The sequence below is a fragment of the Rhinatrema bivittatum genome, chromosome 15, assembly GCF_901001135.1.
Source record: "Rhinatrema bivittatum chromosome 15, aRhiBiv1.1, whole genome shotgun sequence".
Lineage (NCBI taxonomy): Eukaryota > Metazoa > Chordata > Amphibia > Gymnophiona > Rhinatrematidae > Rhinatrema > Rhinatrema bivittatum.
In genome coordinates this window covers 64,108,108-64,134,581 of record NC_042629.1, presented here as the reverse complement: position 1 = coordinate 64,134,581, position 26,474 = coordinate 64,108,108, and the positions used below count along the sequence as shown (strand labels likewise).

Here is a 26,474-nt window from a genome sequence, read left to right as displayed (position 1 = left end):
CATGCATCCACCACCCTTTCCGTGAAGAAATATTTCTTAATGTCACTCCTGAGTGTGCCCATTTTTGAGCCTCATAGCACGATCTCTGTTATTCTAGAAGATCCTTTTAGCTGAAAAATGCTTGCCTCTTGAATATCATTTATACCTTTTTAGGGTATTTGAATGTCTCATAGCCCCCCTCCTCTCTCTCCTTTTCTACTAAGTTATATTTATTTAGATCCTTAAGTCTCATTTCATAGACCTTTTCCTGGAGAGCTTGTCTCTGGACTGCCTCTACTGTTTCTGTCCTTTTTGATATATGGCCACCGGGAATTGGACACAATTCTCCAGGTGAAGAGTCACTAATGATTTTTACAGAAGTATTGTGCCACCTTTTTTCTACAGGTAATACTTCTCCTTATGCAACCTGGTATTCCTCTGGCTCTGGTCACTACCTTGTTGCACTCATTTGCAACTTTGAGATAATCAAATATGATCACCCTGAAATATCTTTCGTTCGCACATCAGTAGATCCAGTTGTGTACTATTCCCATGAATTAATGTATCCCAACTATACAATTTATTCCACTGGGTCGTAGCTGCCAAGCGCTTCACTACTTCCCACCCTTTCTAGCTCACTCCTCATTTTGACTGCTCCATCAGAATCGCCCACTCTGTTGCAGATTTTAGTAGTATCTGCGAGAAGACATCCCTTTATGCTAACGGCTATACAGTATCACTTACCTTATCACATTGGGTCACATAGTAGATGGTTTAATAGAGTAGTTGAATTAAACATGAAGTGAAGAGCATCATGGGAAAAGATGGAGGGCAGGTACTTCAAAATAAAGGTCAACAAACAAGTTGTAGGTGGTAGCTTTTTAGTGGACTAACTTGATTCAATTATGACTAGCTTTCAGAAGTTATACTTGAGTACAATGCAGAATGAGTGACGACTACACGAGTAAGTTGTAGGTTGAATTACAGCTTGGGTGTTGACCTTTATTTCTGTGTAGGAGAAATTGGAAAACAAAGAAATAAGGAAGAAAAATAATGTGAGACCAGTTATTTATCATATGTTTGAGTTTGGGGTAAAAAAAAAAGGGGTATTTTTGAAAATAATTTGCAAGGAGTGGGCACTGCAGTTTTGGCAAATGCTTTTGCTGCAAAACATTTCGCCCATGTTTAGTGGTATTGGCACATGAAAACCTTAGTTCAGCCAATCCTCCTCCTCCTATGTGACCATAGGCAGGACGTGTAATCTCCCCGAGTTGAAATTTTATGTTATAGCCATTTTGGGGATGGAGCATGGGAATCATGAGAATTAGCTTGCTGCCTCAGTGTTATTTTAAAATGTCGTGCTGCTAAGGAGGAGCGCCCCTAAATGCAACAGTGAGAAATAACGTTGTCCTGCAGTGCCTGTTCCTTTTTCGTAATAGCTTTGCAGCCACTCTCGGAAGCACTAAACTGTAACAACTTAAGAGACTGCGCTCTCGAGCTTCATTTTGCCATTAGAGAGGAGGCAGCTGTTAACATTCCCCTTCCCATTTATTGGGTGTGTCGTATCACGGCCCTGTTTTTTCTCTTGAACTTTGTAATTACTTCCGAAAGCTGCAGCATTGGCTGACTTGCCACTTATTTTGGCTGCTGCTGCTGCTGCCAGGAATCCTTCATTTGGAAGCTGTCTTAGTGCCTGGATAATTAGCACTTGGAGAAGGCACCTTAGACCCCCAGTACTCAGTCTTAATGGCGCTCTGAAGTGACAGTAAGATTCAGTTTTTCTTGATTTCATCTGGCGCTAGATCCATGAATCTTTAAGTGCTTGATATCGAACCTGTCATACCAAAGTCAAAATTAGTTGTACTGCAGGGGATCTCTCTCTTTCTGGCTATATTTCTGTGTTTGTATTGTATGCAGAAGTGCAGATATACAATTTATCTACATCACCAATTTATGCACAGTGTTTTTACACAGATACAAGGTGCAGCTTGTCTATTTGTATACATCAAGTCTGATTCATATTTCTTATATTCATCTTTCATGGTTGTTCAGTTCCTGTCTATGAATTTACCTGTGCGCTTGGCCAAGCCATGCTGTCTCCAAATGTGCACCTTTAATTGGCAGCGATTGGGTGTTAAATAGCTTTTGTCAGTGCCCCCACAATTCAAAGCTCTCGTGTGGACTGCCAGCAGAATTGGTACCCCCACATGTTCCACTCCTGGAGGTCTCTCTCCTCGTCTCCTTGCTTCAAGTCAGCGACAAGGTGTGCAGCAGAGTTTAGATTCATATATATTCTGCTACAGCCTCTGGTGCTGGATTGAGTCCCCTGCCCTGTTTCACGCAGGCCGCCTGAGCTGGGATTTGAAGCAGTGGCCCTAGAGGTGAGAGGCTCTGTGACATCCTGTTCATAGCTCCTGCACCATCATCCAGTCCCCACGACCCCCAAAGATGGAAACATGGTCGTAAAGCGCTTTCACATATGAATTAAATAAAAGGCACTAAATGTGTGAAAAATGTGAGCATTGATATCTGCTTCCCTAACAGCAGGAGGTGTGTGTGTGTGGGGTTACTCCTTGCACAGTCCTTCAAATGCCTTCAGTGACCTTTTATAAACACTGAATGGCCAAGCTTGCCTTCAGATATTGTCTGTGGGAAAAGCCTACGCAAGGAGCTCTTAGTCCTGCTGAAATAGCAATTACAGCTCCAGGTGAATCCAAGCCAAATTCTGTCCTAATTATCATGAGGGCAAATATTCTGTTTCCTCAGCTCTGGAGGTCTCTGCAGTTCTTAGCCTACATGCAGATCTGACATTCATTATGCTTCCCATTCATTATGGGTTATAATCACAAGACATCTCACAGTCTGCCGGGAAAACAATACATTGGATACAGAGAGACTTGTGATGTGCGAGAGAGATTCTGTAAGAATACAGCACGGAGGTGGGGGGTGCTCAGGTGTGAGAGGAGATGTGGGCAAGTCCCGTCTAACCAAAAGAGCAGTGTTGAGGATGTGCCTCAGAGAAGCTGCTCCTTATAGGTCCTGCCCCCTCCAAAGGAGCCATCTGGAGGGGGGGGGGGGGGGGAGAGAGAGAATGAGCAAAAGTGTTTTTTGATTGCCTGCCCCAAACAAATATCTTTCTTTATGTGATCTCTCTGTAGGAGAGTGAAGACGCAGTCAAGGCTCTGGCAAAGGAAAAGGACCTTCTAGAGCGAGAAAAATGGGAGTTGCGCCATCAAGCCAAAGAGGCAACAGACCATGCCAGTTCTCTGCGGTCTCAACTGGACCTGAAAGACAACCGGATCAAGGAGCTGGAAGCTGAGCTGGCCATGGTGAGACACGGGAACTAACTTACCCCCTCCTTCTCTTTTATGTTTTAACCTCTTAAGCTTCATTCTGAGGGGACTGTTCAAAGCAGAAGTTCAGCCTGCCCTAGAAAACAGCATGGTCGCTAGCCTTCGGCTCCGGAAAAGTGCATTAAGGAGCAGAGGGTGGGAAAGCTCTCAGTGTTTGGTTTTAGGGCATGTCCTGTAAGTGCAACGTTTCCTATAGTTGTAAATCATCTCTTTGGGTGCCCATGACTGCTTGGCCATTACCTGTTTAATTTCATCTGCTGTAGGTTTCACTCATAACTTCATCCTTTTGCAGAACCTGTAAAGGTCATGAAACACTTAGCCATCTGGTATGCAGCTTATATTTAAGGACAGAAGTTCAGTGCATTAAAATAGTTCCTCTGACTTCTTGCCAGGTTTTCCAAGGCCCTTCCAATAGCCCTGAATTATTTTTATACCATTTTATTCTTCTTCTAATTGATCACAGCCGATGACTAGCTGCACCCCCCACTCCTTTCAGCCTCCCACAGTGTGAGTGGCCACTGGCTCCTGGGCTGATGGTGCCTTCTGCTGGGCGTGTCTGCCAGTGAAACAAATTCAGTCAAATAGATGGTTTCAGATGTATGCTGACTGGAAACCTATCGAGGCAACCATTTAAAATAGGAGCCATATGCTGGAGGTAACAGATGTGCAAAAAAGTGTAACGGCGATGGAAGTATGGAGCTCCACGGGGACCAATTAATTAATTGCACTTATCCGAGGAGGACATGAAAAGCTACTGGGGTTTTCAATTAGTGCTTGAACCAGATTTCTGTATGCAAAGTAAATGGGGCTGAAGAAGAGGCCTGTCATGGAATTATCATTACATGTATGCAAATAGTCTCTAAACAGGGTGGAACCAGAATAGAAACTCAGCATAAACAATATCCATACAAGTAGACAGATAAACCCCAAAACACCATAACTTACAAAAAAGGAAACTATCTTAAAACGGAAAGCAGTGGGATAGAAGATAACTGCTGGACACCAGACTAGCCGAAATGCCCAGCACTGGCTTGCTGGTGATTTCACAGACCAGAGATCATCTGGTCCCTGGGTTAGTAAACGTTACCATTTCCCCTTGCACCTCTGAGACAGATGATTACCAGAAAAGGAGGTTCTTCGGAGGCAGGTTAAGTTGTGCTGTCATTGCTTTACATTATTTCTCTGTCTGGTGTTTACAATCCTCTGGACACACAAAGCCATTTTTATTTAGCTGGTTTTTAGGTTTGCTGTGGTTTCAAATTGCTAGGAAAGGGAAACTGAAAAAAAAAAAAAAAAATCCCCATGCTGGCATAAGAGCTCTGCAGGCCTCCGCCTGTACTGTGGACTTGCCCAGAGTCCCAGGGAGCCTGTAAATGCATTTTTTTTTTTTTGGTTGAATATTACTCCATAATTTAATAGTCCGGCTCAGCTTCGTGCATCCATCGACTGAATAAGAGCATTTTGGAATGCATCAGCACAAACTCTTAACATTTTTTAAAAAAAGAGACATTTTAAAAAAATGTGACCCATGCTTAGGGATACCTCAGCCCTTCCTTTATCCTAATAGAAAAAAAGATGACCCGTTAAAGGAGAGAGGTATACTTAACCTTTTTTCTATAGTCTTTAAATAGATGTATATAAATTTCTGCTTTGCATTGTTTCACCTCAGCTGTATAACATGATAAAATATCACATTTTTGCTTTATTTACCTTTTCTCTGTTTTTGATGAATGCTTTTTTTTATTTTATGTTGAATTTTTGTTCCTGCTAATACTGAATTCTATATCTTAATAGCTAGTGTACAGCATTAATTAGGATGGGGTTTATGCAGATATCACATGCTTTTTACATTATCAGTGCCTTGCAATGGCGATCTAGTGGTTAAAAGCTACAGATTCCTTAGGTGGGGGTCAGGTCTGGGAACACCCTAGTTAGACTATCATGCTTGTGACCTGTCTCTCCAGATAACAAAATGTGTTGGCCAGAGAAAGGAATATCGTATTTTTGAACATCTAACTGAGAAGGAGCCCTCCTCAAGAGGGATGGCGGTAAGATTGAAGATCTCAAGGAACAAGTGCTGTCCTGACACTTTTTTTTTTGTTGTTGTTGTTGGTTGATTCGCATTTTTTAAAAATTATCTTGGTAGAAGCAATCTTGGGCTGGAATGCACATCTTTACTGCTAACACAGTAACTCACTCTAAAGAAATAATGCCAATGATTTCCTAACATCTGGGTGGTAATCAGGCTTGTAACACCGCTGATAATGGCATTGGGAGCTAAAAGATTTGCTGTACATAGGGGCATTCATAGCTGCCAACAGGAACATTCATCAGGAGCTGGAGTTAATAGGGAGCAGTCCTGAATGTTTTCATCAAGTGTTTTCTGCAGTTTGACAGAAGTACTCGCATGCATAACAAAGTCATAGCTGCACTGGCTGCTTCTCTATTATTCACCTCACACAGATATGATTAGTGTGCATTTGAAGACCTGGCTCCGACCCGGCTGCAACGATTTTGTTTGCTTGCTAATTGTACTGTTAGATAGAGTCTGATGGAAGTGGCCTGATAACCAAAATGTTACCAGGCCTAGCTGTTTCTCAAATCTATGGTAGACAGAATGAGCTTGGGGTTGGGGGAAGTGTTGGAGAATGAGAGCGTTTCTGGACGTAGATGTTACAGAAGCCGACTAATCTCGTCAACTGTTGGCATTTATGCATGCTTCTTGGGTCTCATGCTGGGTGCATATGATCATATTGGTTTAAAGAGGAATGTGGTTGGTTTTGCACACCTATAGCCATGTTTCACTTGCATAGACTGTGAATGATTTGTAGCAGAGTCCCTTCTTCATTATGCGTCAACAGATTATGTATGGTCTTGTCTTTCTGCACACAGTGGCATTACTGTACGCCTTCAGTTAGTCAAGCACATCTCTTTACCACTTGTGGTTTATTCCTGCAATGAGAGCACCCCAGTAGCATTGAGAAGCCACTCATGCTGTTAAACTGAGCACAGTGAAAGAGGAGGTCAGAGCACAGAAACATAGTGACAGCAGATAATACCAGTTGGCCCATTCAGTCTGCCCAGTTGCCTTTCTCTGTGGTTCTCTAGCGTATAAATTCCCTTATTTTAAACCAGATCCATGTCTCTTACCAGGCTCCCAACCTTTTTACCATTCTCTTCCATTTTCCATCCCAAGCATGTACAAATTATGGATTAGTGCTGGCCTGCACCACCTTTGCTGTCTCCCCCCCCCCCCCCCCCCCTCCAGATTTGTTTTCATTAGAAGGGGCTAAGCACTCAGCCTTAAAACTGTTTCCTACCAAGAAAAGAACTATAGAGTTAAAAATGGGGCCAGCTCAGCTGCAGTGCCACGGACCCGGCTCTGCTTCTTGCCTTCAGTCTTCCGGGGGGAGGGGGGGGAGCGCATTTAGCCTGGAAGGGATCCATAGTCCTTGTGCAGCGGCCACACCTGGTGGCTGAATTCAGGACCCGTGATTGCAGGGTGCTAGAGGGTGCCCTGGTTCATGGCTCCCGTCCCCCATGCTGAGAAACTGTGAGTGTACGAATTTGCTCCAAGGCTAAAATGAGTTTCATGAAAGCACCGTCTGATTTCAATGACTTTTGTGTCTCCTGTTTCGAAAATAATTTCTTCCATGCTGTTGCCTTTGCCCATCGTGAAATCCATTTCAAAATGCTGCTCCTCCTCTTCATGATCAAATATACATATATATGATATAGAGGTAAATATGTATACATATATATTAATGCCTATTGATATTAATACACATATGGGGGGTCAAATATATTTAGCCCTGGATGCAGAGAAAAAATTGTAAGCAAACCATCTCAGAAAGGCAGGCTTAGTGGATAGAGGAAATTTCCCTGACCCAAAGATGTTAAATCCCACTTGACGTGAAACTCGGAAGGAAGATTTAAGATGGCCTTTTAAATTTTTTACATAAATGGTAGGTGATTTTTAAAAAAAATATTTTTCTCTCTGTGCTAAATATAACTGGACTATATTGTCTATTTTCAGACTTTTATTTCCCCATATATACTTTGCACTACTCATTTTATTAAAGGTTAGCAAATACAAGTAGCATGTCCCAACAATTTTTTTCTCCTTTAGACATCCAGTCAAAAAAAAAAAAAAGGAAAATTGTAGCTGCACCAAGTGAGTATGGAGAGCTCAAAGAAAAAATCATTTCACAGAAGCATTTAAAAAAACGTGCTGCTCTTTAAAATAAGTAATTCAACCTGCAGTCGGTTAGCCTTTTTTTTTTTTTAATTAACTAAAATCTGTCAGTCCTGGACAAGGAGTGCAAAAAAAAAAATAATGTTCACCCAGGTGAAAGGCTGTCTCTTTCTTCCCTCTTGATCTGGGTGCTGGCTGTAGTGTGTGATTCAAGGACCCTTACATTTTCATGTCACACTTATTGCAGAAAGAGCCTCATGCTGGTTCCCTGTTGAGCTCTCAAGGACGGTTTCATTTCAGACTTAGTAAAGGAGAGTCAGGCTGCGTGAGATGGCAGGGGTTTTTTTTTTTCCTTGAGCTGACCACATAGAGCGGCACAATCTTCCTCAGGGTCTGTGGAAAGGAGCGTGACGTGCAAAAGGGGGACATTTTATATGCCGGAGTCAGAGTCATCTCAGATCTCTTCCCAAATAGAAATGAGCCTAAACACGCAATAATGGATTAGGAGTAACCAACAACCATATCTCCTGCAGAACATTTTTTTTTTTAATACACATTTTATTGGGTGGGGGGAGTTGGGACGTGGAGGGGTTTCGCATACAACAACCCTCATATTGCTCACTCACAGACCGAAAGCTCACATGAGAAATTTTAAACAGTAAATTAAAGATGACCTTAGTGAACCAGCTACAGAGCGGTTAGGATGCCAGCCCTGTGTACTGCTCCATGCCAGTATGGTGCCAAAAATGTGTGCTGCATGCTACCTAGCCCTGTGCTTATGCCTAAAGATAACTAAAAACCACATTCCCCCCCCCCCCCAATAAAAATAATTGTGGTAAACAGAAATGCCTTTTGAGTATTTTCTACAGCACAGTGCTCCATCCTTCGTCCTTCACTCTTTTGGGAATTGTGTGCCAGGCGCGCCTGCCCTGATGATGGGCATATCACGGGGACAGCTGGCATGCTAATCTTATAGGACTTATCGGGGCTGAATACTGATTTTTTTTTTCCTGTGGCAGTTCAGGGTACTTTTTCCCTCTCTGTATTTATAGTAACTTGATTTCTTTCTCTGCCCGATTTCCTCGTCAGCAGCTCCATTGTAGCATGTTGCGCTAAGGAAAAACTGAGCTGTTCCCTTTTGTTTGTTTTTCACAAGTCTAATTTTTAACTAGCGGGTCTGTCACACTTGGCACAAATAGGAAGAAAGAAAAAAAAAAAGAGTGATCATCTCTTCCCAGACTTACACCTTTCTCCATGGCTTTTCTATACCATTTCTTTTTTTTTTGTGAGATAAGATATACAACACTTGGAAACAATTAAAAAAAAAAATACTATCCGGTTTCATTCTAAGTAAGAAATAGTAAAATCGCCACTTATTCTCCAACCGAGCTCCTGGAGGCGCCGACTTTTAACCTTTTTAAATTCCAGATGTTAGCTTTACACCTTTAAGCGTAGGTTCTCATTGAAAATAAGAGAACCTGGTGCACCTGTAATTAGGTTCCCTTTCTAAAGCAGTGGTTAATATTCCATATGTCGGTTTTGACAGAAATGAGTATTTTTGAGCGTGATTGATTCTTTTGGAGTTTTCAATATTATATTATCTCCCCTAAATTAGACTTCCCTTTGTGGGGGAGCCCGTTGAAAGCCCAGACGCTGGCTTGGTCCAGTTGGGGCCTGTAAGGAGGCTCAGGCATAATTGTGACATCAGAAGCTCGTCCACAGGGGCTTCGTTACAGAAAGTTTTGTTGAATAAGACACGGGAATTGAAAGGGAAAGTAAGCACTGGTAAAATTTTGCAGCCACTGCTCGGCATCCGTTCACAGTTCGCTTTAATAACCTGGGCCTTTGCGGATCAGGCCTGGGGTGGTGGCAGTCATGATTCCTGATGGTGACATTGCAAACCCCATAGTAACGCAAATGTCATAAGATGTCCCTGCCAGATTTAGTAAAAAAAAAAAAAAAAAAGTCAGGTGTTCTGTTGTGCACTATAACAACTGACACTCCAGGGTTCAGCTGTGAATAGCAGTCTGTGCATTAAATAGGACTGAAGGGATTTTCGATGTTTTTACTGGTGCTTTGGGGGCTCACCTTTAGTTCCTGCAAAGCTTAGGTACTGAACAATTGGCACAGTTTAGTGATTCTAGACTAGACACGTAGCTGCACTCCAGAAGACGTTCCCTTAACCCTGCTGCAGCTGCTCTGCGTCTGCATGAGTAAAATAACGTGCCAGGCATTCAGGAAGGTGCCACCTTATTGTCTCTCTCTCTTTTTTTTTTTTTTTTTTTTTAATGTTTTTTTGTCTTTCCAGGCAAAGCAGTCCTTAGCCACCCTAACCAAGGATGTTCCCAAGCGTCACTCATTAGCCATGCCGGGGGAGACAGTCTTAAACGGGAACCAGGAGTGGGTGATGCACCCAGACCTCCCGCTTACCGCAGCAATCCGGCAGAGCCAGCAAACGCTTTATCACGGGCACCCGCAGCACTCGGCAGACCGACAAGGTGAGCTACCAGGTCGGGTTTCTATCCTAAACACACACACTCACACACTCACTCACACACTTCAGAAAACCAAATATTCTCTTCTCAAGCAATGGATCTTTTTTTTGTCAGCGTTGACCAGGGAATAAAGTATTGTAACTTTACGTGTAAACAAAAAAAAAGTGTAAACATGGACAGGAGTGCCGCACCAGTTCCAGGTATTGTTAGCTGCTTTTCACTGCATTTGTGGGGCTCAGAAGCTTGAACTTTCCTACTGATTTGAAGATAAGGAGAAAGTCTAACTTATAAATGATCACTCATGTGCAGTCTTGTCTTCACAGTCCAGAGTCCCTTGCGGGGCTCCCTCTCTCCAGATTATGGTCCCAAGAATGGATAGAGGGCATTTAATGCAAGGGTCATGTACTTTACATCCCTGTTGGTGCAGTGCATTTATTTTGCACTGTGTCCACTCTGCCTTTTATTTATTTATCAATTTTTAAAGGCAACATGCCCGACATTATGTCCATAAGTGAACTCAGAAAAACCCTCTCCCTACACACACGGTATAGTTTGTCTTTAACTTTTTTTTTTTTTGTTTCCACATTTCATTTCAATTGTTTTGAAACTACGGCTAGGCACATTGTAAGCTGATCCTTGAATATACTGAAAATATGATAGGAAAAGCTGAACGCAGACATAATTTGCATGGGTGCAAATTCCCTGCTTTTTCCTCCATTAGGATGGGCTCTTTGCTTCCACTTCCTGTGAATCTGACACAGGTCTTTACTTTCAGCTGGATTTTGCTGTGAGGAATAGGAAGGTGCCGTGTGCAGTCCTTTGCCCATTGGTGCTTGCTCTGAGGTCAGCACACCCTGATGCTGAAAACAGGGCTGCTCTTTTTATTTTTTTTTCTTCTATGCAAGCCAAATCATCTGCTTTGAGAATCTGACTCGCTGCTTAGAAAATAAACATTCAGGGCCTGATTTAAAAAAAACCAAAAACATTTACATGTGTAAAACCGGGTTTTACTCCTTAAATGCGCTTTACTTGATTAAGTGGGCTTTTGAAAATTGCTACAATAGTAGTTACATTTACACGTGTAAATCCTTTTGAAAATTTCCCCCACGATGCTCTCTGGTGATTGTAGAAATGTTTTTCTGACTTTGGGTAAATTGTAAGTTAATATACTAAGGAGACAGCTAAGGAAATAGAGGGTGGAGACCAGACCCAGAAAGCTGCCTTTGCTAGCATTTGCAAGCCAGTGGAAGTCAAGTGGGAGATATTGAATGTTGAGCTAACTGTTTTCTGGTGTTCCTCATTTTCCAGCTGTCAGAGTGAGCCCTTGTCATTCGCGACAGCCTTCTATAATTTCCGATGCATCAGCGGCAGAAGGAGATAGGTCATCAACGCCAAGTGACATCAACTCTCCAAGACATCGAACGCACTCTCTCTGCAATGTAAGACGGTAGTAAAAGAGTCTTCCTTTTTGCCTTGATGCCATCTTTAAAGCTCACTTGTTGAAAAAGAATGTCTGTGCTACTGATCTCTCAGTGACTATTATTCTCCCGTCTCTGACCAAGCGCTTATTTATAAAACTATATTCCTAGACCCTCCTAAGTGCATCACCGGTTAACATTTTGTTCTTAAAGGGGAAAAGGAAAGCTCAGGGAGAGTCTTCTCAGACTGGTATTATCACAGCTTTGTGACTGACTATATTTTAGAATCATAAGGACTGAAGGGGCCCATCTAGCCTCTCGTTGTTTCTATCTTCATCAATGCTTCATACCCTACTTCGTGCCCATCTTTACCCTTAGGACCTCAATGCTAGGGCTCCACTGACAGCCACTCTAAGTTCCATTATCACTCGTCATCCCCTTCATGCATCCTGCACTCTTGTGTAAAGAAATCTTTCCATTACTTCTAACTCTATGATTCTCCCCTCCAGCATTGCTTGCTTTTCTGTGCAGGACACTTTGATGGCCTCGGTGTTAAAAGTCAGACTACGGAGCAAGGGAGAGGGGGCAATGTAATATGATCATGTCTGAAGTTTGTGTCCCCCAGGTCCCCCTTCCACCTCACTAAATTCATATCGGGCTTCTTTCCAGCAAATTGCTGCTTTATCCTCAGAGCCCCTTTCCCTAGTATGGTTTCCTGTCAAGGGTGAGCCAATGGTGGGTTCTGTAGTGCTTCTGGATAGGTAGAGGTAAATGTGCAGCAGGTGAAGATAGAAATCACAGGAAGCAAAAAAAAACAAAACCCCAAAACGCTTAAACAAACCAAATGAAGCTCTTTCTTATCTTGTAATACAGTAGCATGGCACCATAGTAGACAGTGCTGCAATTTACTGAAGGTTGGAAATTTCTGAGAAGAAGGGCTCTTAATTTTCATATCCTTAACTTTCCTAAATCTCCATTAATTGGATCAGAGTTTCTTACACACAACTTTTCATTTTTTTTTTTTTTTTATTGCCCTTCCTAACCATTTTTTTTTTTTTTTCGGGGGGTTTTTTTTTACCTACCCTTTCAGAAAAAGGCAGAATTTTGGAATCTTCTCCTGTATTGTCTAAAAGTTTGAATTTAACTGGCTTTCTTGAACGGTCAACTGAAGATGTGAAAGATCGTGCCGCACTGCTGATTACATGTACTTTTGAGTTAGATAAAAATCTTATAATGAGACTTTTTTTTATTTTTTGGTAATAAAGATTTGTCCTTTATGGGTCAGGAGGTCTGCATTTTCCCAGATGTGTGCAGGCAAACTCAGATTAGCAGGAAATCCTCTCTTCGCTTGCGTGAAACTGTTAGGTTTTGGGGAGGAGGGATTTTTCTTAAGATATCCTGCTGAAATATCTCGTTATCTGGGAGCAGGGCCGGATTTGTGTTGCTAGCGCCCACAGGTTAAGCGCAGGGAAGAAGGGGGGGTGGGGACTGGGTGGGGGGCACCCCCTAGAGTTGCAGGGTGGAAGGGGATAACCCACTCCCAGCTGCTTATCCTATTCCCACCGGGCTTCCTGTTACTGTGGAAACCTGTGAGAGAGGCAAGAGCCTTGAGCGTGCAGCGGCCGGCTGCAGGCCCCCTGCTGAATTTAATGTTTTAGGCCGCTGCCAGCGCCACTATAGATGAGCAGTTCGTAAACAGGCCTGGATAGCAGTGGCAGTGCTCTGGCACCTATTAAAATCTGGCTATTCCTAAATCCAGGCCTGTCCGTCAGGCTTTCTTTTTTTGAGCCTAGTCAATTGAAGGCCTTTTTAGAGAGTAGGATTGTTGAGGTTCCTGCCTCTACTCCAGAGCTGCTTTTTTTTTTTTTTTTTTTTTGTGACTGATTGTGGGGTTTTTTTTCTCTCCCTAGCCTATTAATATATATTTCTCTTGATTTGGTGCCCTTTTAGTTTTCTTATATGATCCTCTTCAAATGGGGACCTGATATAGCAGTCTTGTAGTGGTGGGTTTGTTTTTTTTTCTACCTGATGGTTTTTATTCTTTATCTTCTGTGTAACACCCTATTTTGTGTCAAGCTCTTTTTGCTTGGCACTTGTATGTTTGAAATGTATAAATAAAGAGTTTTAGAAAATGCACTTTGCTTACAAACAACCACAGCCTCCCCATTTCTCCTACAAATTTATTTTAGAAATTTGTGCTCAGTGTAAAGACTGCCTTTGGGAATGAGCGCTCCATGGGGTAATCTTGTTTTTCCTCCGTGATTTTCTGCCATTCTGGATAGATAAGTATACAAGTTCTGAAACATAATCCAACACCCGTACCTCTCCACTCCCATTTAATGCCACCAAGCTTTCTAATAATCTTTTCAGCACCATCTGGGCTTCGGTCAAAACTTTCAGCCATGTTCATTCAGTCTGGGACAGCACATTATGAAGTTTAATATTACAGACGTTTTAACAAGTTTTCTTAAATTTGGGAAATACTCTGGAGAAAAAGTAGAAACCCCTAATCAGTAATGAAGTTGAATTTGGAGACATGCTGGGAAAAATTAGTGAAGTCAGTTGAAAGAAAGTGAGGGATATCTATAATAGGACTGTGCATTTGTTAAAGCATCTATTATGGTCTCAGACAAGTATACTAATTTTCTAGAATTATAGCAGACCTTTGCACATCTCAGGCATATTGTACTTTGTTTTCAGAAACCAATTAACAGAGCTCCACAGAGTTTAAATGTCTCAGATGTACAAAGAAAAAAAAAACAAATTGTGCTAGATCAGAATCGAAAGAGAAAAAGTAGTCGTGAACAATGGGCCATCTTCATTAAAAACAAAATAAAAAAAAATTGGTATTTATACAGACTACCAACATTTATAACTTGCAGAAAATTGTTTCCCTACTTAAAAAAAAAAAAAATTCCTGAGAGTGCAGGAATAAGTTTGAGTCTTAACCTTCCCACCTTACAAATCCTGCTTTTCCCAGCCCACATGATGGGCCTCTGCAGCACTGAACTCCCTGAAGGGAAGTAAGCCGCCATCTTGAAAGATCAGATTGGCTGCGGTGACCTTTTATTTGAGCAGTGACGCTCTTAGGCAGCTCCTGGGATCTCTTCTTCAGCCACTCATAATTTTGTATTCCTTTAGTTACAAGCAACAGAATAAGCTACAAATCGTGAACAGATAGAGAGGTGCAGTGGTGGCCATATTTAAATGGTCTCCCCTCCAAATTAATTTAAAATATGCTTGTCCTTACTGGAAGGTCATGTGATGGCTGACTTTGTAACCAGAATGGTTAAGTAGATAGGAGTGTGCAGTATTTTAGCTGCCTGCACTGTCCATCTCCTTTAAATGTCCTCCTGATCAAAGAGCTGAAACAGAAGGTCTTTGTTGTAGGGTATCATTCTTAAAATGTTTGTTGCAGTGACGTACATAACAGCTGCATTAGTGAGCAGGTATTATAAAGTACCACGTGGCAGCTCAGCTTAGTGCTTACTAGAACACGTTACCCTAGTTAAGGCTATAGCAGGTTGCATATGGCAGTACCTAGCCCGTATTGCCTTCACCTGTTGGTTTGCTTTTAAAGCTTTACTTGTGCTTATAACCCCACAGTATAAGTTTAAGGGCGAAGTGTTCAGGTTTTGCTTTTCTCTGGAATATGAAATGAGGTGAGGTCATAGAATGCTTGGTTAAATGTCCTCCATTTTTATAGTCCTTTTTTTTTCCCCCCATGTGCAATGGTGATTTTTCTGTCAGGCCATGTCAAGTTGCTGACCCAGAACCTCTCTCAACTTGCTTCCTTTTCCCCAGTGGGAAAAATGGGAAGGTGGAAATCACAATTGGTCCCAACCCAGTATCTTTTTTTTTGCCACAGAAAATTACATTGCATGTACATCACCTGTTTAGATTCCCATGTGTAATGATAGTTAATTCGTATACATTCGTTTCAGTTGTGTTCTTGGGCTTATGTTGCTGCATCTGGTCATATCTATTTCCTTCTCTTTACCTTCGCCCCCCCCTTCTGTAGTCCCTAGAGGATCTTGAAGACCAAAAGAGGAAAAAGAAGAAAGAGAAGATGGGATTTGGCTCCATCTCCAGGGTCTTTGCCAGAGGGAAGCAGCGGAAATCTCTAGACCCAGGACTCTTTGATGGTACTACTCCTGATTATTACATAGAGGAGGATGCAGACTGGTGACCTGCTTCTTCTGCCACTGTGTGCGTGCGTGAGTGTGTGCAACCAAGAAAGCCCTGAGCAAGCTCCTTTCTCTGCATCGCCACCTCTGTAACTGCTGTACATACTTACAAGACTCTGGCGCGTGTGCGAACGTGTTTACTGTTGTCCTTGGAGAGATGCAGTTGTGTTGTAATCTTGTCACTTATTGAATTTTTTTTTTTTTGTTTTTATTTTTCTTCTATGAAACTTGAAACTTGAAGGACTGCTGTGTTTTTGTAAATAACAAATATTGTACAATTTGTGCTTGTAATGTCTGTTGTCCAAACGCTGTTTTCTTGGCCCATGGTGTGGTGCGTTCTGTATCTGTATATTTTCAAGGTGGTTTGAGGGACAGTATTCTGTTCACAGGGAGCACCTGATTTGGGTAAAAATATAGGATCCAGAAAGACACAAAAAAATGTCAAAACCGCCTTTAGAGCCACAGTCATAGGAGGCTGCATAGGCTCTTTTTAACGCCTGCCAGTTTGAAAGGGTTTTTGTTTTAATTGCTTGTTAATTTATTTGCAGAGATGAGGAAAGATGATATATCTAAATTATAAAAGTACATTTTGAAGTTATATTTTTCCACAAGGGGTGGGGGATGTTTATATTGTACGTTCTGTTAGGCTGCTGCCGAAATTCAACAGGGCCAGCACAAGCTCAGTGAAGCCAAGAGGACACCACTGTTTTTGCTGCTCGCTGTGCCCCAGCTTACCGTATATATATTTTTTTGTTTTGCTTTCATTTAATCCATATTAGCACGCCTGTACTTCCACATCTAAAGTACAAGGTAGCCCATACTTTAAAGCTGATCTGCAAATCATTTTTAGTAAACAAAAAAAAAAATTACGCTGGTCCCATCTCAAATTAGAAAGGGAATTGAATTAATCTAGCAGGGTTCATGCTCCACTCTCAGTCTAAGGATGCTTGTCTGGGAAAAAACAATGGAGCAGCAGCAGGGTCACTGCACAGCAGCAGAGTCCCCAGCTATTAATCCACTAAAGCTGAGGACCTTCCCACCCCCAAAATGCATAGGACCTGAGCACCCTTTTACAGAATATTATATGTAAAATATCACATGTGCTCATGACTTTTTAAATGAATTGTTTGCAGATCACATTTTAAAACTTATCAATAGAATATCTATCCAAGATCAACTTCCAAAATATTTATTAGTGGATATGTACCTTGTGAAACCTATGTAATATGGCCACCAGCCATCACCTCATGGTGATCTTAATTAACAGGTTTCACTGTTTATCTGGGTCTGTGGTGATGTATAGTATTTCTAAATAAAGATATGCAAAGAAGTGAGTTGTGTACAGATACAAAGGACCTGAAAAATCAGTGGAACCATTGACTAGATTTTCCAGGATTTAATGGGAATATATTTTTAATGTTTTATCTGATAGGCTAATCTAATACTTTTCTTCGGGAGAAGTGTAGGAGGAGTGTGTGTGTGTGTGTGTGAGTGAGGAGAGTGATCAAATAACTACCCAGGTTTCATTGATCAGCTTTCACTGGTTATTCCATAGCTCGTGGATGTGGTATATATACAGTTTCGAGCATGATTTATCACAGCTGCTTCTCAAGGGCACAGAGGGCAAGGAAAACTTGGACAAATCTATCTCCCTCCTCATTTGTTCAGGTTTCCCAGCAGAAATTGTATCCTCCTACAGGCTAGGGTTTAATTCACTGTAAAAAATAAATACAAAACTTTTCTCATCTACACATCCAATTATAAGTAAGACCAGAAGAAACATATTCTTGTATTCTCCACTCCTAAGCAGCATTGTGGCTGAAACCATTTAGCTCCTAAAAAGAAAGAGGTGAGGGAAGAAAAGAAAAAATTGACTGAGCCATTTAACCTTCCCACCAAATCCTAAACATGTGGTTGATTTTGTTTTTCCTTAAAATATCTTAATAAAATTTAGGAAATGCTGTCTGACTTTAGCCTTAATTGTAAAGTGATGGGGAGAGAAATATTTGGGGAGATTAGCTGGCAGCGAGGTGGGGAGCAGGGAACCGGAGTTTTGTGCTTTGCGAGCTGCCAGCCTGGAACAGCGACTTGGGTCCGGTCCCCCCCCCCCCCCCCCCCCACAGGGTCCAATTAAACTTCCATGGTCAGCAGTCAAAAAAATATGTCTTGTGTGCACCCACCCCGGAAGCATGTACATACTTTCCCAGAAGTCAAAATTAAGGCGGGGGAGGGGAGTCTGATTTCTGCATGCCCGAGAGAGATTTGAAAGCTGCTTACTTTTTACATCTCTGGTTTTGAAAGGGTTCTCAGTTCTGAAATGTCAGACCAGCCCCGTTGTATTCCAGTAGGCAGTCCCCTTCATCCCAGGGAGATGGCACCAGCAGGAAACTGAACCAGGGTCCCGCGATCTTCCTCTCTAGCCAGGAGCATGGTGCAAGCCGGCCTAAATTACTGGTAGTCTGCTGTGTTTTTGACACCATGCTGATCCCACCATGCTGGCTGATGGCTGGTGTTTAATGGCTGAAAACCCCCACCTCCCCCCGCCCAAACTGTCCTGTGTTGCGTGACCTGATCCTGTCCTTCACAGGGCATTAGTCCCATATGTATTGGCAGCTTCAGGTAAGCAAAGCATGCAGGGGCATCACTTTCACTCTTTTGGGTATATAGTTGTTTCCTTGTTTTCCTATGAGTTACATTAATACCCTCCCTCCCCCCCCCCAAGTCTCAGACACTTGCCTGGACTCTCCCAATTCTTTCCCCCCCCCCCCTTGGGTTCTGATGTCTTGCTGGAGTCCTCCAGCATTTTCAGCTCTTGAGGCTCTGTTCAAAGTGCACAGGGTCTTCCAGCAAAAAAATAGCAGATCTCCTGAAAAATCTATCCTGGAGCTAAGCGAAAAGTGGAAGGCATGCATGAAATTTGCAGGCAGCTGGTACCAGGGGTGTTTGTGTTACTTAGAATTCATGTTAACGTTTTTTACTGTGATTTTCCCTTTCAGCTAACCAGTATGGATAACCTCTACATCACAAATATCAGTGCAGTATGTTTCATATGTAGAATAAAAAATGCTGAGCTCTCTGAATTTAGTAATTAATTTGATGATAATAGAAGGTATTTTTAATTACGTGCACCCTGTTCGAAGGGATATGTTGTCTTAAATTGTAAAACTAAAAAGCTGGTAAATTTCCATCAAAGGTCACGATGTTTAGTAGCTGGGAGTATCCAGAAAATGATTGTATCTGATCAGTAAGGGAAGTTTACTTTTGCAGAAATGAAATCTTTTGGTGGCTCTACAGTACGTGGCTTTTCTGTGACTGTTAGTACAGTGTTTGCTTAGTTTCAAACCTAGTTACTTTTTCTGCACTCATTTCCTGCATAGTGAAAGTGGAGTACAAAAAGCTCAGGATGTGTTTCTCTTCTGAGCCGGTGTCATCTGACAACTGGATCAATAGATAATGACTGTACATTGGTTCAGAAGAGATGTTGGAATTCCATATCCACTGTGAAGTAAAGAAATGTAAAAAAAAATAAAAAAAATAGATATAATCGATATTTTATCCAGAAACCTTGGCAGGTATGACCTGGAAATTGTTCGAGGGGCGCATTAGGAAAGCGGGCGCTGACCGTCCAGCGCCCGCTTTCTGCGCATAAATATTGCATCGGCCCCATAGTGCATGTGTGCTGAAAAGCTGCAAACAGTCAAGGGGGGAATCCTTGGGTTGATCTTGGCCACCTGGGGGGAAAGAAAAACGACAGCTTCGCCAGAATCGGTGGAGCAGTGTGTGAAGTAACTTGCAGCCAGTTATGGACATCCCAAAGACTCCCTGCGGCCACCTGCAGCTTTACAGGGGGCCAGCATGGTAAGGTCATCCAAAGGTCTCATCAGTGTGCTCTCTCTCTCTCTGGAGGGACACTTGTCTGCCTGCGCTGCATTATAAAGGGATCTGTCTGTCATGAGGCAAATGATGCCTTTCCCTGCAGACAAAGATTTTAATGTCTTTTTTTTTTTGTGCTTATTTTTTAAAGGAAAAAAAAAACATGGTTATTTAGTAATTCCTTTTCATTTCATGTTTTGTAAATTAGCAAATCTAAAAGTTACTAAGAAAATGATTTATTTAAGTGAACTACACGAAATAGCATAAAATTATTGGTAACGTTTAGTTTTAACTTCCCCGGAAGACCGGGAAAAGAATCCTGAAGGCATGGATGCAGATTTAAAAAAAAAAAAATATATAAAAAATCTAAATAAAGCTTATTTTAAAATATTGTAGAGTTCAATGTGATTTTTTTTAACATCTTGTTTACAGTTATCTTTTTTGTTTGCATGGAATGAAAAGCTCATACCTCACACTTCTGTTTATGCAATTTGCCATCAGCTGCATAGTTTTGGATGAATGTGTGAAAACACTGCTCCAGATTTGTCGAAGAAAATATTCTTATCTTTTCAACTGGAACAATGACTACAGTAGAGCATAACTCTGATAAAACCTGCCCCAGTCTCCATGCTATGGCCAGGATTCATCAAACTATCGCATGCGATAGGACGAGGGGCATGTTTTATGGTAATAGCGCACTTTGCAATAAATAGGCTCTTAGCATAGGTATTACCGCAGAGTGCGATTACTTTTTCGCACTTTGCGGTAAGTGCCACAATTGTTGCAGTTCCTACCTACAACTACTGGGGGGGGGGGGGGGGGGGGGAGAAGAGAGAGAGAGAGAGACTAGCTATAAGGCCCTTATAGCTAGTCTCTCGAGTAACTAGGTGGGCCTCATATAGAGGTATTTATACCTCTATATGAGGCCCACCTAGTTACTCGAGGTGAGGTTTAGGTAGTAGTGTAGGGGTTGGGGGCCACTTTGACATCCAGAGTGCGAGGTATGAACAGAACAGTGCACTCTTGTGAAGATTTGATGACTTGCGGAGTGAGGAAACTCACACAAAGATGAGATTTGTACAGTGTTCTCTCAACCTAGCTTGATGGACTCTCTACCTGGGTAACATCAAGCTAGGTTGAGAGAAAATGCCTTAACGCATGTGAAAAGCCCATAACGCAGCTTGGAAAAGAACCCCCTATGTTTGCTATCAATTAAATGGGATGAATGATAAAATGGTTGCTGCCCGTAAATGTGGACCGAAATCGGAGCGGCCTCGGAAGGAACTTTTTTTCTGCTCCCCCCCCCCCCCCCCCAACACCACCCCCTCCCTTCCCCTATCTAACGTTCCCCCCCAGCCCTACCTAAATCCCCCCCCCTACCTTTTGTTGTCAAAGTTACGCCTGCCAGCTCAGGAACCTCTGTCCATTTTTTAAAGCCCCGGGACATACGCCCGTAACACTTTGAAAATCTACCCCACTATGCGTGATCTGGCAATATAGTATGTTGGAATTACATCTATCTTGTTGCTTGAGGAAACTCGCCACCGTTCAAATCATCGAGCTTTTATAATAATTCAAAGAAGAGAAAGAAGTCCTGTTACATGGGGGAATAGTTCTAAGATTGGCCCCATTAACATGGTATTCTCTGTGCTTTATATATAGGAGAGAAAAAAAAAAACTCTTGCGACCTGTATTTACTACCAGAATTGTTTTTAAGTCCCGGATGGGCTGTGCTGGCTTCAAGCTACGCTTGGGCTTAACTGCTTGAGAAGGTGTTGACTCACTGTAATTACATATCAAAGCACTAATTTATCCTTCCTCCTGTCCTGAACATCCGGTCAGGAACCACAACTTTTGCATATTTAAATAAAATAAAAAAGCTTTTTAGATAAGCTCAAGTGCTTTTTTTCTGTTTAATTTGTATTTAACAATTAAGCACTTTAAACTTTTGCCCAATTTCTATCTATCTATCTCTTATCTATATCTGCTAAGTATATACACATATATTCACATTTATTGTCCCAGTAAATTGAGTATATATAATAATCTAGGACTAATAAAAATTGCAGTGCAATATATATAGATTCATTCCCTGGTTTTGATTTACTTATTCTATGCATATATTTTATCTATTGATTATTAGTATTTTTCCTTGTTTACATATTTTATTCTTATGTGCACTGCAATTTTTATTAGTCCTAGATTGAGTATATATAATAATTTACTGGAACAATAAATGTGAAAATCAGCTAAGTATAGTGTGAAGATATTTTATGTTTTTCTGTGGGAATTAAGAAAGACCCACCTAGCAACTTTAACCTCTCCCTGGCTATTACAGCAGGCTAGGACACTTCAGCTTGTAAAAAAGATGGCTGAGAGGGAACATGATAGAAGTTTATAAAATCATGAGTGGGTGGGGTGGAATGAGTAAATAAGACTTATTTACCCTTTCATTTAATACTAAAACAAGGGATACTACATGAAACTAATAACCAGCAGATTCAAAACAAATCATAGAAAGTACTTTTTTACTCAGCGCACAATCAAGCTGTGGAATCTGTTGCCAGAGAACTTGGTCAAGCAGTTAGCATCGTGGTTTTAAAGCGATTTGGACAAGTTCCTGGAGAAAAAGTCTATAAAACATTATTAGCCAGATAGATTGGAGAAAGCTACTGCTATCCTTGAGTGTGAGCAACACAAAATAGATCTACTTTTTTGATATCTGCCAGGTTCTTGTTCCCAAAATTGGCCACTATTGGAGACAGGATGTTGGGCTCGATGGACCTTGGTCTGACCTAGCATGTAATTTCTTATGTTCTTTCTTTTCATCCAGTGTATTTTATCATTCAACACTTCTAAAATAAATATTCATGGTCTGACAGCATGAATCTGGGTTTCCAAAAAGGACCAGGGGAAAATAATAATGGGGCTGATATTCAGCACCCGGCAGAGTGCAAGAGTGGCCTCGTGGTTAGAGCAGCAGGCTGAGAACCAGGGAAGCCAGGGATCAAATCCCACTGCTGCTCCTTGGGACCTGGGGCAAGTTGCTTCACCCTCCATTGCCTCAGGTAGAAAGCTTCTACGCCCTCACCTTGGGCTTTGATTTGGAAGAGCAAGTTATTTCCAAAATCCAGGTAGCCAGCTAACTTAAGTTCACTTTGAGTTGCAACCTAGCTGGTTTCTTATCAGTTCATCATGGATAAGACAGGAAATGTGCATTTGGCCTAGGTACCTTATTCCATCCACTCCTGCAATACATGTGTCAGATAATCCCTTTTATAATGCCTACCTGCCACATGAAGGAAACAGCCACCACGTATTGTGCTGGTCAGAACTTCCATGTAGTGCAAAGGGAGCATGGAAAAGGGCCTCAGGTTGTATGACCAGACTTGAGGAGAATGCCGGCAGGTGATCACTGGAATTCTGTCAGACATCCCCACCTCTCTCTTCTGGATTACAAGATTGCTCTTGCCCGGTGCCGGTCTCTGCAGAATCACGCAGTGAAGCTCGGCCATTCTGAAATGGAGAACACTCCTATGATCATACAAGAGGGTCATATGGAACATTCAGGCCGATACAGTAAGGACGCGGAAGAAAGAGTGCGGTAGTGCCGGGCGCACTCTCGTTTGCCGCACGCACAGTCCGGATCACATACCGCTCGATACAGTATTTAAATGGCATGCAAATGCAAGCTGCGTCCATGAAGTGCAACCCATTTTACTGTATAGAGAGCTATACAGTGGCTATACAGTGCCTATACAGTATCCTGGGTGCGCTGGTACCTGTCACTTCAAATGATATTTGAAATGACAGGTAGCAGGAAGTGGATACAGGAGAAGGGCTGGTGCAGTTTGTTTTGTTGTCCTGTGCAAAATGATTGCTTCACTGCCTGACCCCCTCACCCCCCCCCCCCCCCGGGACAAGACCTTTAGAGGAGCCAGGATCGGGCAAACTTTCCCCCAGCCCCCGCTCACCTGCCCTGGCCGCGTCCATGGGTGCCGGTCTCCCGTGCGGGCAACTCCGGAGCAGCCCCAGTCCTCTCTCCCCTCCTCCCGAGCGGCTTCAGCAGCAGCCCGGGGCGGATCGGGCGCTCCCCATGCGAGGCGCGGCTTCCAGCAGCCCCCGCCGGCGAAGGCGCATGAACGCCCGCCTGTACGTGCATGAGCGCACGCCGTGACCTCAGCGCCCGCCTGTACGTGCATGAGTGCACGCCGTGACCTCGGACGTCCAGCCGGGCGCTGAGGTCACGGCGCTGAGGTCACGGCATGCGCTCACGCACCTTCACCGGCGGGGGCTGTTGGAAGCCGCGCCTCGCATGGGGAGCGCCCGATCCGCCCCGGGCTGCTGCTGAAGCCGCTCGGGAGGAGGGGAGAGAGGACTGGGGCTGCTCCGGAGCTACCAGCGCGCCCGCACGGGAGACCGGCACCCATGGACGCGGCCAGGGCAGGTGAGCGGGGGCTGGGGGAAAGTTTGCCCGATCCTGGCTCCTCTAAAGGTCTTGTCCCGGGGGGGGTGAGGGGGTCAGGCAGTGAAGCAATCATTTGCATGCGCTCATGCACCTTCGCTGGCGGGGGCTGCTGGAAGCCGCCTCGCATGGGGAGCGCCCGATCCGCCCCGGGCTGCTGAAGCCCCACAGGAAAGTTTGCCCGAGAAATTTCGTCTCTCTCTGTTGGGGCTTGCCTGACGCTCCACACTAACGCCTGGGTAAGGGTAGGCGGTAAATTAGCAGGTTAAACACGCGGCAAAACTGCAGGTTAAAAAAGCGATAATCGGGGCGCACGTTACTGTATGGGAGGGAATAGCTAATCCGATCGTTCCGAGAGTTCTGCCGCGGGCGGAAAGGGTTACCCGTTGATTTCAAGAAGCGGTAAGGATGGGTTAAAAGGGATAGTGAATCGTGGGTTGGACTTATGCGGCCAAATTGTGGGTACAAAGCGGGTTAGAAGCAGGGTAACCGCGGACGTGCTTTACTGTATTGGCCTGACTGTTCCTGATTGGGGGGAAAAAGTAAAATCCTCAGAAGATGGAACCATTTCTCCTGACAACTTAATAAGCACTGCGCTGAAAGTAGTTTGCCTCTCAGGATCTGTAAGAACAATGACATTTTCCGATTGGCTGATGCTTCATCATGATGCACAGGATTGAAAAGCACCCATTTGAGTGAACTGTTCCCAAAAAATAACCAGCAAAATGTTCTCTGTTGCTGTGATACGGGAACCTAAAATACCAGCGCTTACTCCATGCGTCATGTTAGTGTGCAAGGAAGACGGCCGAGTCTTCGTAGATGCCCCACTGGCCGTTTTCTAGGAGAGAGGCATAACTAGGTCTGTTAGTGCCTGGGGCAGGCAAGTGCATTTGTGCCTCCCCTTCTAATTCCTGCCCCTCGCCCCTCCATTCTGCTTTCCCTTCCTCCCCTCCCTGACCTTTCATCCACTGCCAGCCCATGCTTGCATTTCAGACGGTTTTCCCCATCCCAAGGGGCTTTGTGCCCTGGGCAGCTGCACCTCTTACCCACCTTTAGTTACAACCTTGGCATAAATCAATAAAGGGACTGAATAATAATTGGAAAAAAAAAATACATGAAAGCAATTAGAGGAGACAAAAATTGTAACTGAAACCAATAAAACTCATAACTGGGTTCTACCATTGATCTGCAGGTATGGAGAAAGGAAAAAGAGCACCTAATGCTCATGCAGCAAGATCCAAAGATTACACAGATCTGATGGTCTGTGTTTGTATTTTTTATAATTTGCATTATAAAACTTTGACCAGAAACAGGTGAACAGCAAAGAACATTAAAGAACACAAAGATTCAGTGTCAAGTCAAATTGGCCTTTTTGGTACGGCCAGCCACTAATGTCACTGATGATGTCCATTTCACCAGCAGATTCCAAAGATAAACCGTGAAGTAAGCAGGAACTATAACATGTGTCTGTGCAACTCCAGTCACCGGAGCAGAATTAGAAATACCAAAAGATATGGGAAGAGACCTTTCCTTAAAGATGGTTGTCATATGGAATTTTTAAGGCAAAACAGAAGCCACCTGTAAAGAGGATGCTCTGACAGTTTTGTTGTTTGTAGAATAATATCACTGTGCACTGCCCTGCACAAGAGAGGTGAAAGCAAAGTACACAAGCAGCACAAAAATCAAAAGGGTAGCTGGAGGATTCCTACCTCTTAAGGGCTTTCATTCAAGAGGGTAATGACAAGAAGCATGGAGGCAAAGTATGCGAAATGCAAACACTCCATGGGCGCAACAATTCCCAACATTTGCTTCAGTCACTTTGTGCCCACGTTGCTGCTCTTGTGGTGGGGAGTTCTTAAGAGTTCCCGTTTTGGTTTGGGGTGGGGGGGTGTTTTCATCACAGATTTCGAGGAAAGACTCTGGCCACTGGCACCAGCAATATCTCTACCTCACAAATCCTATAGTGAGTGGTTCCCAAGAGGCAGCCTCTCCAACTCTGTACCCGGTTCAGACTGAAGGCTTTTGCTGCGTTACCACTGGCTTTGAACAGACCTCGTATCCCATGCTAAATCCTCTCTCTTTTCCTTTGTCTTCTCTTGCAAACTTCAGTCTAATCTATTAGGTAAATTTATCTGCATCAGTTTTATTCATTGGGACTTAAAGTGATATAAGTGGCCATTGTGACCCCATAAAAAGCATCTAAGCAAGCTGAAAGAGCTGAACATTGAAACTGTCTAATTTACACTGATAAACACTTCCTCTTCTATGCCGAGACAGCAGAAAAGGTGCAGTTACTCCTTCCATTCAATGAAATGGTGACATACAGGTTTTCTTCAAGACAGACAACACTGTGTGCCTGTTCCTTCCTTTCATTTAGTGTGACGACAGGAAGGCAAGCTTCTCCTTTCCATATATTGAGTTAACTGATGAATGCCTCTGTCCCTGCCATACAGTGAGACTGCAGAGCTGTATGCACACCTGTTCCTCGCATCTTCCAAGACTCCAGTCA

At 43.0% G+C, this 26,474-nt stretch overlaps 1 protein-coding gene across 7 annotated transcripts in view; it reads left to right on the top strand.

Annotated features, from left to right (window-relative positions):
- The window catches only part of KAZN (kazrin, periplakin interacting protein), a 663,662-nt gene extending 644,460 nt beyond the window's left edge, over positions 1 to 19,202 (top strand). For 5 of the 7 annotated variants that reach the window (XM_029579161.1, XM_029579162.1, XM_029579166.1 and 2 more), the window contains 5 exons: positions 3,138 to 3,308; positions 5,297 to 5,380; positions 9,836 to 10,025; positions 11,331 to 11,461; positions 15,462 to 19,202. In XM_029579161.1, the coding sequence (XP_029435021.1) occupies positions 3,138 to 3,308; positions 5,297 to 5,380; positions 9,836 to 10,025; positions 11,331 to 11,461; positions 15,462 to 15,629 (744 nt within the window). In that variant the 3' untranslated portion in view covers positions 15,630 to 19,202. Of the gene's footprint in view, positions 1 to 3,137; positions 3,309 to 5,296; positions 5,381 to 9,835; positions 10,026 to 11,330; positions 11,462 to 13,629; positions 13,680 to 15,461 lie in introns of all 7 variants that reach the window. The other 2 variants (XM_029579165.1, XM_029579163.1) reach the window with 2 other exon arrangements.
- Positions 19,203 to 26,474: the final 7,272 nt, after the last annotated feature.